Source organism: Idiotropiscis lumnitzeri, chromosome 1, assembly GCF_059441095.1.
Source record: "Idiotropiscis lumnitzeri isolate Australia: NSW breed Sydney's pygmy pipehorse chromosome 1, RoL_Ilum_1.0, whole genome shotgun sequence".
In the NCBI taxonomy this organism is placed as follows: Eukaryota; Metazoa; Chordata; class Actinopteri; order Syngnathiformes; family Syngnathidae; genus Idiotropiscis; species Idiotropiscis lumnitzeri.
This window is the reverse complement of record NC_142391.1, coordinates 27,422,786-27,436,295: the sequence shown is the minus strand read 5'-3', so window position 1 is coordinate 27,436,295 and position 13,510 is coordinate 27,422,786. Positions and strand designations below refer to the sequence as shown.

Below are 13,510 nucleotides of genomic sequence, written 5' to 3'. Positions count from 1 at the left end.
GGGCAGGTTTCCCGATACATTTGTCCATGGAGTGTCAGTATCTTGATGATGACTACGCTGCTTTAAAAAAAAAAAAAAAAAATGACGAACGCCTCATTTACCTCCGATGACCCCCGTGATGAATGAGGCGTTTTATTTGTCTCTTTATTTTGTCAATTAGTAGTGGAGCGAGCAAGAGCCGGTCCTTGAACTCAGCCTCGTGATTGGCGCAGGCGTCCAGCTCGTGGCTTTCCGAGCTCCTATATAAACCCGAGCAGGCTGAAGCTCCGACTGAGCATCGGTGCCGTCTGCCTGTCATGCCAGTCCAAAGCACAGTGAGGAGTAGCGCAGCCTTGTGAAAGAGCAGCCTCACTCCGCCTTCATTTCCCTCCAGTCACCTATTCCTCCTTTATTTTTCTTTTCTTTTCTTTTCTTTTTTTTGAATTATTGGTGAATGAATCCCCCGCGGAGGCTCGGCCGTCTCTTTGCGATCACTTGTGACATCTTCGCCGGGGAGACGATGCCTCTGAGGACGGGACTTTTCCTGCTGATGCTGCTCATCGCATCTGCATACGAGCTGGATCACAACGAGTCCTATTCGTCCAGGAGAGCACGCTTCTCGGCCAACAGCCCTTGTAAGTAGCACACACATGCTTGTGCATCTATCTCTATACTGTGCGTGTGCGTGTGCGTGTGCGTGTGTGCCAGCCTTGCCTCGCTCGCTCACATGCACATTTCTTCTCTCATTATGATCATGTTGGCCTGTGCAGCCGTTTTGCAGTGCAATGACTTGTGCATTTTATTTCATTTTTTGTTTCTCTCCATTACTTGATTGCCGGTGTCCAGCCGGCAACAGATGAGCTTGGACCTGCTCGTGCTGCATAGCTCCCTCATTAATATGATGCATTAGTGAGTGTTAAACAATATAAAGCGGCACAATTATTCAATTTGCACAGGAAAATAAAAAACAGGCCGCACAAGCAACATGGGTGGACAACCAACGGCCGTGGGAGCATTTAATCAGGCGAGCTGTGAAATTGTAAAAAAAAAAAAAAAAAATCAAGCCTCAGAGGAAGCCACAAGTGCACAATAAGACATTTTTATCGGATTCTGACAGTACATTTAGTGTGACCCTTGAAGGACTTGAGGAAAGGCAGGATATAATATCAGGAGACGAAAAGGGGTTCACAACCCAGCCTATCCCAGCTAACTTTGAGCAAGAAGTGGGTTACACCCTGGACTGGTCGCAAGTCACTCACAGGACAATATTAGACAACCATTCAGACCTGTGCATGTTTTTGATATGTGGAACTTAGGAGAACACTCACACAAGCACAAACAAAAATCCAAATGACATGCCAAAGTCCACACAGAAAGGCAGAGATTCAAACTGAGAACCTCAAAGCTGTGAGGCGGATGTGCTCTCCACTTTCATCCACCTTGGCATCCAAATGCCAAAAGATTTACAGCATAATTTGTGACATGGCTGAGGTGGGCTGGGGCCCCTTTGTCACATTTCTTTACAGATGTATGATGCGAGAGGATGGCGACCAGTCCTGGGTGTACTTTGCTTCTCTCACCAAAATGTAATTAGTTTCTAGTCTTTAACAACCGATGTGACACACACACAAAGAAAAATTGCATTTTAAATTTCCTTCGGGCAGGTAGAACAAAAATCATTAGTCTTAACAATATGAGCCTGTGCAAAATGGTTACGATGGCACTTGATGGTAAAAATAAACTAAATAGTCATAATAGCCAAAAATAAAAAGAGAGAAAGAAAAGTTTAATTTTTTTTTTTTAAGAAATATACAATTCAAAGGTTCGGTGACATTGAGTTCACTGAATTTTTGGATTGGTTTGTTTGTATTATTCCATTTTTAAAACTTGGAAAATTAATTTTAAATAGAGTGACTATTTCTAATAGCAACTCATCTGAGCAGCATCGTATTTGAGTTATATAAAAGTTTGTTATTAAAAAAAAAAAAGTTACAAATTTAAAATTGGGCGACCAAACCGCTTCTCTAGGCAATGCATTTACGTTTTTTAAAATGGAATATTTTCTTTCTCAGTTTGTTGAGTGGGTAGTTAAAGGATTTTTAACCGTTGAACTGACCTTATCAAACTCGCAGCCCGGGGGCCAGGTCTGGCCTGCCACATCCTTTTATGTGGCCCGTAAAAGCAAATTATGGGCATCCATTTTACATTTCACGCTAAAATACCAAATTGCAGATAGTCTTTACTTTAAAAGATGTTGAGATTTTTTTGTTACGAATCCCTCTTTTGAATTTAATGTACTAATATATGATCCAATCGTTTTTGCTGGGCTCCGATTTCCAAGCTCGTTATTCATCAGGAGGCGATCATACATTTCAGTTCACAGTGATAAGGGCCAGCCGAAGGAAACAACTACGATGTGGCCCGCGACAAAAATTAGTTTGAGCCCCCTGCTCAATGAATGCTCCATTAGAGCCAATGTGTGTGAATAGTCATCTAAATGCGCCGTGGCTACACGGCGACCAGTCCAGGGTGCACCACGGCTCTTGCCCTAAAAGGGCCGCAACTCACCGACACCGTAATGAGGACAAGCGCAATAGAACTGGATTGCTGGATGATATCGCTTTTATGTCTCAGCAGTTTGCGTGGCCTGAGCAAGCCTGATGGACCTGATTTCACTTCCATTATGTCCTGATCCGTATTTGCCCCGACTGTGGCATGTGGCGACTCTCAAGTCAGGAATACTGAAGTGGTCGGAGTCCTAAAATGTGGCTCGACAATTACCAGTTGGTGCAAAAATAATTGAAGACAGAGGCTCGTGGCATGTGTGAGTGTGTGAGTTTATGCGTGTCGAAAGGCATGCCAACAATTCTCAGGAAACTCTTTGGTATTTCTGGTGCCGTTGGTCCAAAAGCTGCTGCGAAATATAGGTCCCGCCAAGGGAAAAGGCAAACGGCGCCAAAAAGTGTCGGGAGCCTGTGGGCCGCTGTAAGGTGTCCAATCTGCAATTTTGCCCCTCGCGGCTCCACACCCTTTGTGAAGCGTCACAGCATGATGGAATGAATATTCTCCTTTGTCGGCCGCATTTTTGTCGCCCATAGCCTGGCAACTGTAGTGAGAGTGTGCAGTCGAGTTTCTGTTGGCTTGCGCCGCTGATGGCTCATCATCATCGTCTCTGTGCCCACAGCAGATGTGGCACGCTGTCTCAACAGCGCCCTCCAAGTTGGCTGCGGGGCCTTCGCCTGCCTGGAAAACTCAACGTGCGACACAGATGGCATGCATGACATCTGCAAGTCCTTCCTGTACAGTGCTGCTAAATTTGACACTCAGGTATACGCTTACACTCCCTCCACCGACGCCTCGAGTCGCAGCCGTACGGCTATGAAAACACACACGTGCGGCGGTACCTTGACCCCATTCTGTGGCATTGTATTAAAAAATCTAGATATAAAAACACAATCAAGGAGAATGTGAAGGGGAAAATGGATTGATGAGCTCTAATTAAGGCAAAAGTCTCTCACACAAACGCACACACACGCGTATTCCTGTTTTTTTTTTTTTTATACTTTTAAACCACCTGAAAAATACTCTTCAAGTACCGCCAACTACAATAAGTAAGTTGTTCTCCAAACTAAGACAGAGGTTTTATTCTTTCAAAGGAGTTGCAGCCTGCAGTGGGTATTTACAGCAGGTGACCTAATTCACCTCTTAATAACACCGTTATGTCGCAAAATAACATACAAAAATACTTCAGAACTATTTGAATCACCTATGCTATTAGGCAGAGGAAAATAAGATACTGGGCTAGTTCTAGTTTTAGTAAGTGCTAAGATTAGTAAAGAAAGTGGCAGAGTCGGAGCAATTTGTACGTACTGAGAATAATGAATAATGCAATAGACGAGACGATAAATAATGAAAAGAATATGAGCACATAAATGTGACCTTTTTGTTATAATTCACCGATATATTTAAATTATTGAGTTATTTTTTCTGATTTTGGGCGATAAACCTATTAAGATTTGCTTCATTTTAGGATTAAGGTCATTTTTATGTTATTCCAGGATGCAAAAAAAACAGAAAAATGTTTCAAAATGTCCTTCAACTTCACAGCCCAAATGTGTGTTAGGTAGCACACACTACGCTTTCAAAGTTCAGTCAATCCAAAGAAAGGAAAGGAAAATCCATTTCCTACCGTGAGCTTGATGTTAAAAGTGAAGATGGGTTCACTTGTAGTCCTGTAAGGGTCCGAGGAATTGTAGTTCATTGGTAGCTCGTGTTCAAATCTTTGTTTCTCCAAGAGGGGAAAAAACAAACCTGGACACGAGAAGAAGAATATTTAGTCCACTTTACCACCTCTAGTCATTCACAAGGCTATGTGTCGGAAGAGAACGTACTATGGCGGTTTCTCTTGGCTCTAAAGTGCCCATGTTTACCACCACACTGGTCGATTTACACGTGAAATAAACCAAAATTGAAAACATTCAATACCCAGAGGCATTCAAAAATAAAACCCAAATGACTTCTAAATACCGTTCTCTTCCCTTCGGCAACGACGAAAGCGCTTGAATGGGCTCAGTGCATCCTAACACACTTAGAAAAGCAAACTTAGCAAAACTCATCTAGCTAATAAAGGTTTTACTTTATTCAATAATCCCACATTTCCTTGGATAAGAACAAAAAAATCAAGGTTTTCAGTCGCTTCAAGTATCGATAGCCCGGCAACGTCATACTAACGGTAATCAGTGGTTGTGCCTGAACCAGCTCGATCGGGATCACTCTCGAATGAGAAAGCTCAGTGGGGGAAAGGCGCTTGAAAAACTTGTTCAACTCATATTGTACGATCCTACCTCCCATACTGAATTTGTTCACTTCAGGAAATATTTACAATGGATGTTCATATATTTATCACGATGAGTTTTTCAATATTTTTTTTTTATATTTTAGTTTACTATTTAATAATCTATATTAATTTATATATTTATCAATGGCAATTTGCCATCTACAATGAACACTTATAACAACTGAAACCATTTCCATGATCTTGCAGTATCACTTCCGAATCTCTGCACTGCAGAATCGCAGTTCTCAATCGTTATTTATTTGTGATGGACAAATGAACGGAGATGGGCATCGTCAGTACGTCACTAAATTCCCGTCAGTATTTCAGGCCGACACACGTAGGCGACACGGCGACAGCCAATTACTGTTGAGAACAGAATTTCCATGTCGCACGCGGGTGTCGCACAAGCAGACATGCAGCCAAATACAGAAAAAATAAATAAAAACAACACACACGCACATGCACACACATTCGTCGTGATTGGCGAAATAAAAACATTATGGGACACAGACATATCACAAACAAGAGCACCATCTAGAGGAGTAAAAAAATAGCTTCAAGTGCTTCTTGAAGCTTCATTGGAATTTATCAGTACGAAATAAAATGAAAAAAAAATATTGTAGTCTCCAAACATGCTGATGCAAATGAAGTAACCTGTCAGTGTAAGATTGTTCCACACATCAATATTGGTCTGAAAGTGCCCAAAAATATCATTTTCCAGGTTGAAGCAAGCTAGCTAGCAACAATTTTGGCTGACAAAGCTAAAGTTCAGTTTTTCGTTAAAATAAATCTTTAATCGTCCCTCATATCAGGGGTGCTCAAGTTTGGTCGTCGAGAGCCCAAATTAGATGTCTCCCTCCTCCAACACAGCTGATTTAAATGAGCCGCTCACCAGCAAGCTTTGCCAAATGCCGAATGACGATCCTGACCATTTGGATCAGGTGTGTTGGCGGAAAGAGTCACAAAACAGGCTGGATAGGTGCTCTGGAGAGAGCAGAGGTCCCCAACCACCGGGCCGCACAGATGAACGAAAAAAAAAGTGTTTCTTATTTGAGGCAAAAAAAAAAAAATTCATACTCAACAAACACTACGATGACTTCAAAATAAAGCTTCACAAATAATATATTGAGTCATTGATGCCTATTAATCGCCTTAGGCAAGTTTTACTCGTGGCGGCGTAACAGCTTCCTTGACTTCCGATGTTAACCTTTTGGCTTGCTTTATCGCACTTTTAATTGGGATTATGTAGTTGCCGCCAACGTCAACACAACACCACTCCGAAAACATGTTGAGTCGCTCATTTAGGACGCTAACAAACCGCTAGTTAATTCCGTCATCATATCCATGGTATGACACAATAGTCTCCGGTGTTAGTGACTACTTCTGGCTGGCAGCTAGCTGTTAGCATTAGCAACAAGTGCCATCACCCCCTGGCCACACAACACTGGACTTGTATGAACCGGTCCGCGGTGGAAAAACGGTTGGGGACCACTGCTCAAGAGGAGCGCACCTGGACACACCTACCTTACATCATCCTCCCCTCAAAAGCAATCTTTGGCACACAATTTAAAAGGAATCAAACAAGGGATGGAAAAATGCAAATGGAATGTGGGGAATCAGATTCATCCCACTCGGATTCTACTAGTTGGGACCGCAAAGCATTCCAGGAGAATGTACACAACAAAGATGGCTGATCGCGATCAACCTGCCTTCATAATTTGCTTTATCTATATAAATAAAGGAATACCTTATTTTAAAAGCATTTCATACATTTCACAGAATAAGTTCATACAAATCACATTGTGTTACGTGGCGTTATGTCCAATAACAATTTATGTTATAGAGATTCAAAGTAGATGAAAATATTTTTGTAATGATGTAAATTACGCTTTGCGGTTTGTGTCTCAACTGGGGTCTCCATTGTCGAGTGACTTTGTATTGGAGCAATTCGGTGAAGTTGATGTGGATAATTTTTTTTCCCCCCGACTTTGCAACTGTGACCTGACAGTTTTTGTGGCGTTACAGTCCACTCTTGGTCGGACATCGGAAAACTCAAACTTGTCACCAGTTTTGAATGCGACATATGCCAGCTTGCAGGCCTTGTTTGGTGAATGACAAATATGATCGGTTAAAAAAAAGGAGCAGACATATCAAGCGTGTGTGTGTGTGCGCGTGTGTGTGCGTGTGTGTGGTCTGGACGTCAAAACTGGGTATTCTGAAGGCCTCGGGCAAATTACAATTACACGGCAATTGACAACAGATAGAAGCTGACATTTGAGTGGACACGAAACAAAAATAAACGACTGAAATATCCGCAGTCAAGACGCAGGCTACGATATGAAGACAAAAGAGTATTTGAGAAAAATTATTACCGTCTCGTGTTAGTTGTAAATGTCAGTGCTTCTGATAATATTTGGTCCAGTAGAGAAAATTAGAATGTTATTATAAACCACTGTAAAAACACGAACACTTTGAACATTCACTGCACTTAAAAATAGGAAAATTAAAAAATATACTTTTCAAAAAAAATTTACACAAAACTACACATAATAGTTCAAACCTATATAAAAAAGGAAAGAAAAAGAAACAACAAAAACATTTCCAAAAGTTTAAATGGAAAATTTATTATACTGAAAAGTTAAATACAACTAAAATGTACTTAACAAAAGTGCTGAACTGGATTTGAACAAATGAAATAAAAATAAGACATCGTAGAGATTATGTAAAGTTTGAACATTTATTTGAGTGATCATTTTACACACCACTAGGGGGAGACTATGCACCACTACGTACCACACTTTGAGAATCACTGTTACATTCTCTGTTGTAGTGCCATTAAATGTGTGACATGTGGCTCTCACTCTACACTATCATTCACTCCCACGTCCCTCAACAGGCCAGGTCCAGCCTTTCAAAGTCACACACATTCAGTCACAGATAGGCACAGATACTACAGTACCGCGGCAGATGAGGACTGTGATCGCACGTGAACAATCAATAAGTCAAGGTCGTTGCTCTTCTTCTACAGGGTAAAGCATTTGTGAAAGAGAGCCTTAAGTGCATTGCCAATGGCATCACCACCAAGGTGTTCCCGACCATCCGTCGCTGCTCCACATTCCAAAGAATGATCTCCGAAGTCCAGGAGGAGTGCTACAGCAAGCTGGATATCTGCACGGTCGCCCTGACCAATCCCGATGCTATCGGCGAGGTGGCCCAGCTGCCGAGCCACTTTCCAAATAGGTGAGCGTGTAAACACACAAATGCATCATGAAGACCTGTCATGTGAACTCTTTTGAGTTCTCTGTCGTTTTGACATCTTGAACAATGTTGAGGCATTTAGAAATTAATTAAGCCTGGCATTCAACCCCTGTTTTCTTATTTCTGTTTTTTTTTTGTAAAACACTGAATTGGAATATCATGAAGAACAATAGCTGTTATTTTAGCATTAAGAATCAGGCGCCCCAACATACTACAATAAGTAAGTATGAAAGAGCGTAATCCAGTTAATTTATCGATTACTTGATTTTAAAAGCAAAGCGATAGTGACAAACTTTAGAACACGTTAATTTGTTCCGTTCAACCGCTGCAAAAGCAGCATACATACACAGACACAACTTGAAGGTTGACACAATATGAGCCCTACTAACAAATGAATTGTAGCACTCGCTAAGCTAACGTAGCACCAAGCTCAGCATAGCATGCTAACTTGGCAAATCACAGGTTGGTATGAAACAGATTGAACTTCCCAACTTAAAAAATGAACACACACAAAATGTCGACTTGTCTTACTTCTCATGGACGCGCAGACAATAAGTATCTTCAACTTAAATAACGACTTTCAACAACCTACTGAGCGTCGTTTTGTGTTCATTGGTCCTTGCAGTGACTTGGATAAGTAACTAATTTTATTAGCGGTTTGGAGTTAGTGTTACGATAGGTTAGTCATGACTGAAAATGTGAAAAGTGGTCATGTTCGAGAAATGCGTTCCTGGCCTCACTACTTATGAGACACCTATAGGCCATGTGTGCCCTACTTAGCGCCCTCATTTGGAGAGTCCTCACCACAAAAGTAGCAGAAAGTGCTGTTGTTGGTTCAGCAAATATAAATGTACACCGGATGCCCCTTTGACCTGGATTTATGTAGCATAACAGATGGCACACGTTGTATTCGCTTGCATGTTTTGGTTACCATCTGCTCAATGCAGCCGGGAAATAGGCAAATAGAATTCAACGGCGTGTCTTGTTTGTCGGAGTGCATACGAAAGGGAATCGGGCGAGAAAGGGTGGATATTCGGACGAGACTCAAGCGCACCCTCGGCCTTGAGCAGTGACTGATTTTTTGTGGTCTCAGGTTCTACGGGAGGCTGCTGCAGAGCCTGATGGACTGTGACGAGGACACGGTGGAGCGCGTCAGGGCCAGCATGGTGTCTCGGATGGGTCCGGAGATGACCATGCTCATACAGCTCCTGCAGAATAAGCCGTGCGCATCCACGGCGGGCGCGGCTTCTGCCGCCGCCACTCCGACCAGAGCGGAGACCCGCGGGAGCTGGCGCTGGTCCGTGGGTCCCCATATGTACAAGATCCAGCCTAATCTGCGAAACAGAGACCCTGCCAGTCATTTTGGCAAAAAGCGCTCAGCAAGTGACAGCTCCTAACTTCTTCTTTGCACTCCAAGTCTGAATTGCTCCTCTATTCCCTCGGGGTGAACACATTCATTCCTCCACACGACTGGAAGTTCTGCAAATATGCACCTCCAGGGAATGCTGGACCGCCCCCAGAGTTGATTTGATTGTTGCTATATTGTATATCCTACGTTTAAGGCTTGAGAGAACCCCCCCCCCTCCCCGCCGCCAACCCCGCCCCTCCATCCATCACTCCCGCAGCCTTGTTCACTCTTCATCTCCTCCAGATGAGGTGAATCCTTAAAAGGTCTTGATGCTAAGCACAAAAAAGGAAGAAAAAACAGTCATATTGGTTTTTATCTCTAGAGTAGGTGTCATCAAACTTTACCATACAATGCTAATGCCATTTAAACATAACTACCACATGTGTTGAAAGACAAAATGCCAGAGGGACTAAAAAGTTGCCTATTTAACAACAAAAGTCATAATTAGTTAGGGTACATTCTTTTTGAGAAAGAAAATTGTAAAATTATACAAATTAAGTTGTCCTTTTTTTTTCAAGAAAGAGAAAAACTAAGATGTATTTTGTTGGTGGGAAAAAAACATCTCAGAACAGTCACATTCTTCCAAGTTAGTCATAATATTATACTGTAATGTTAAGTCAATTTAAAAAAAAAGTTATTTTTGTCATATTATGCCTTTTCCTTTAACAAAGATGTATATTCGATGTCAGATTTCTGTGATAACATATTCCTATCGAATTTTCAGTTGGCTCAGAGCTAAGGTATGTCAGAAAAGTTCCGGGGCTGGTGTCCCAAATACATACTACAACATTTTCCAGATGGAAGTCACCCCCCCGTCCCCCCAGAAAATCTAACTTCTCTCTGTCGACATGCTGGTTATTCCTCTGACCCACAAAGAATGGAAAACTCAGAGTTTGGGTTATTGATCGTGAGGCCAATCCTGGAACTTTTCTGACACAGCACGTAGGCATGCACTTTTTAAAAAAGTATACAACATAATTTATTGCTAGTTATTTTTCTGAGCCCAAGCTACAGTTCACAGACCCCAGTTTGAGAACAAGCGCTCTAGAGCACCCGCTGGCGTCTCACTTTGGACTCCACCACTTTATGCTGCAAATTGAAATACAACTATTTTCTAGTTTCCAGTCAGTCATGGTACCTTGTCATTAGAATCACTTCTTCCCCTCTTTTGGCTCCTCTAAGCACAAGTAGAAATCATCCATTGATAGATTTATCACATCCACAAGGGGGGGGGGGGGGGTTGGTTACTTTTGATGTTCCCGATATTTTAGTGATGAGACCAGTCAAATTGTGAGCATGAGATGTGAAGATCACCTTCACGTGTATTTTTTAACGATGCTAACTCTTACATGTACTGTATTCAATAGGTAATCTGAGACAGCCATAGCTAGCCTTCTACGAAGAGAGCGTGGTCACCAGAACCTTTCGGAGGTTACCTTAAACTGACCAAAAAAAAAAAAAAAAAGCATACAAAACAAAACAAAACACAACTTCAAAACTGCCCTGAATGCTATTCATGAAATACCAAAATACGAGTGTACATATATAGCACATATTATGTTTGTTTTCTGATGACAGATGTAGCCATTAGCAGTGACATGTGTTGTTCGCAATCATCATGAAGCTCATTCGGCCAAATCTGTCCACAATGCATACGACTGTTGAGCTCTCCGGCCTCAAAGGCTCTTTGTTCATGTTGCTAAACTGAGGACGAGGCTCCCGCGTCCGTGCTGAACGACGCACGCTCGCTTCCCCGGGGTTCGAGATTCAGAGTGACTATTTAAAAAAAAAAAAAAAAAAAAAGCCTTCTTGCAATTATATTTATTTTCCTACTATATTATTTAATGTCTTATTTCAATGCACATAATGTAGGTTTAATTCACTTCAAACAAGCAGTTCGGTTATGGCTCTGATTTGAACATCTAGATGCCGAAAAAAAAAAAAAAAAAGACTGAATGGGACCCATGACATGACTCTGTGCTGGCCATAGGGGAACAAAGTTGGTCATTCAGGTCAGGTGATCTACTCACATGGGACCACAACTACACGTTGCATTGCGACTGCGACAATGCACTTTGAATGCATCGGGGTTTATAACGCAAACATCAGCATGGATGTCTTGGATCATGGCATCCGTTTGTCACTGAAGAATTGGAAACACTCGCAAGTTAGCAGCTGGCCTGTTCGTAATGGACTTGTCTGTTGACACTTCAAGTTGCTCTTTTCCGTTTTGACAAACAACAATATGTTGAGCCCTTCATATTCTTTGAAGACAATCACCCCTGATAGGAAGTCCCATGCTGGTGTTTGTTTGGCCTGTTACCTTGTCGACAGGAGGGGGCAGTCTTGGAGCCTTTCGCTCGCCCGTTTGCGCACATTGCCTCAGAGGAAGTGTTTGGAGGGACACGCGTCTTCATTTTTAGGCTTGGGTTCAGCTCCTTTCAGTACTATTTGATGTCATTAAGTTGACGTGGACCAATACAAAAGTTGGATCTAGAATTCTACGTCTACAATGTTAATAATACTCAATTTTGATCAACACTTGACAAATCTAGCCTTTTTTTTGTTTTTTTTTGTTAAATTCCACCAAGATAGCCACCATTTGTCACGTTGCAACTAGAAAAAAAAGAGTGCTCCAAATACCACTGCATTGACCAACAAGAAAAAACAAAATACAGTGGCATAGTAGGTCTATGTGTTCATCAAAATAACATTGCAAGTCACTGTAACATTATGCAAAGTTTGAAATAACACTTCACCTAAATATAGAAAAATTGCTCTAAAACTTTAAACGCAATTGAACTATGCTCGGACAGTGCTAAGTACCACTAGAGTGAACCCGAGTACTACGAGTGGAGCTCATGTAACACTAGTAGTACTCGTAACACACTTTGAGAATCACTTTTCTGGACCGACACATAAACTTTCACACCGACAGATAATTTAGTCAAGGCAAGGCAGCTTTATTTATATAGTGTATTTCATACACAAGGTAACTCAATATGCTTAATATAATTAAAAGTACACTTCAAAGCATACAAAAAAAGTATGGGGGGGTAAAACATTTTTATAAAGCATTTGCGCAAATTTAGAGAGTTTGTTGAACCTAAAATGTAAGCTTTTAGAGTGCGGGTGGAAGCTATCTTGCTCTATTGATAGAATTATAATATATAATATTTAGTTTTGGCCCAAATTGATATTTTCCTCCAGACTATTGGACAGCTCTCACATCAATTGTCCAAACTACAACCAGAAAAATAAATATACGCTCTCTCCACTGTTGCAATGCAAACGTTGAAAATCGAACCCCAATTTGACGTTCCGATTTCCATTCAATAAAACAATCAAGGAGCTGATCGCAATCCTGCGTGAAGAAGCGACATCATTGACCAGGGAGAAGCACAAACATTGCAAGACCTTATGATTTTCGTACTTTGTTGAGAATTCCAAACTATGCAATGATCCGCGACACAAAGGCTTCACCACCACACAGAAATGGACCTTTTGTTCACGTGGTGAATAAAAGCGCTCTACGGTGATTGTGCAGCTCAGTCAATCCTTCGAGCATCTAAGAGCTATAGTCACACTGTAGTCCAATGGTATCCTACTATTTTATGTTCAATATGCACTTTTTTTCCCTTTCCATCTTGACCACTATAAAGGGCATTGAAACATTCATGATGCATATGTGTGTATGCGTGTGCGCGTGTGCGTGCGTGCGTGTGTGCGTGCGTGTTGTCCGTCACGGGTTAATCCCCAAACCCAAACAGCTGCTGCCCACTTATTGGCGACACCCACGTGTCTTGTCTGTCGTCACGGTGAATTCCTGTTGGACATTCCTGTGTGTCAATTACTTGGAGGGCAAATTGACTGTTTTCCTCGCCAAGTCCAGTGTAACGGTAGTTTTCAGAGAATGTAACTGTTTACTGAATGTCTGCTTGCAGGAGGCCACATCCATGACACGTGAAGGCTATTTTTGCATGGGGAGGGACAAGAAACAAACAAACACACACACACGCGCACGCACA

At 41.8% G+C, this 13,510-nt stretch overlaps 1 protein-coding gene across 1 annotated transcript; it reads left to right on the top strand.

The window, feature by feature from the left end:
* Positions 1-287: 287 nt before the first annotated feature.
* stc1 (stanniocalcin 1) lies at positions 288-10,158 on the top strand. Its single transcript, XM_088292697.1, has 4 exons — positions 288-614; positions 3,164-3,306; positions 7,845-8,056; positions 9,168-10,158. Exons 1-4 carry the CDS (start codon positions 434-436, stop codon positions 9,469-9,471), a joined length of 840 nt encoding a protein of 279 aa, XP_088148823.1. The 5' UTR covers positions 288-433; the 3' UTR covers positions 9,472-10,158.
* Positions 10,159-13,510: the final 3,352 nt, after the last annotated feature.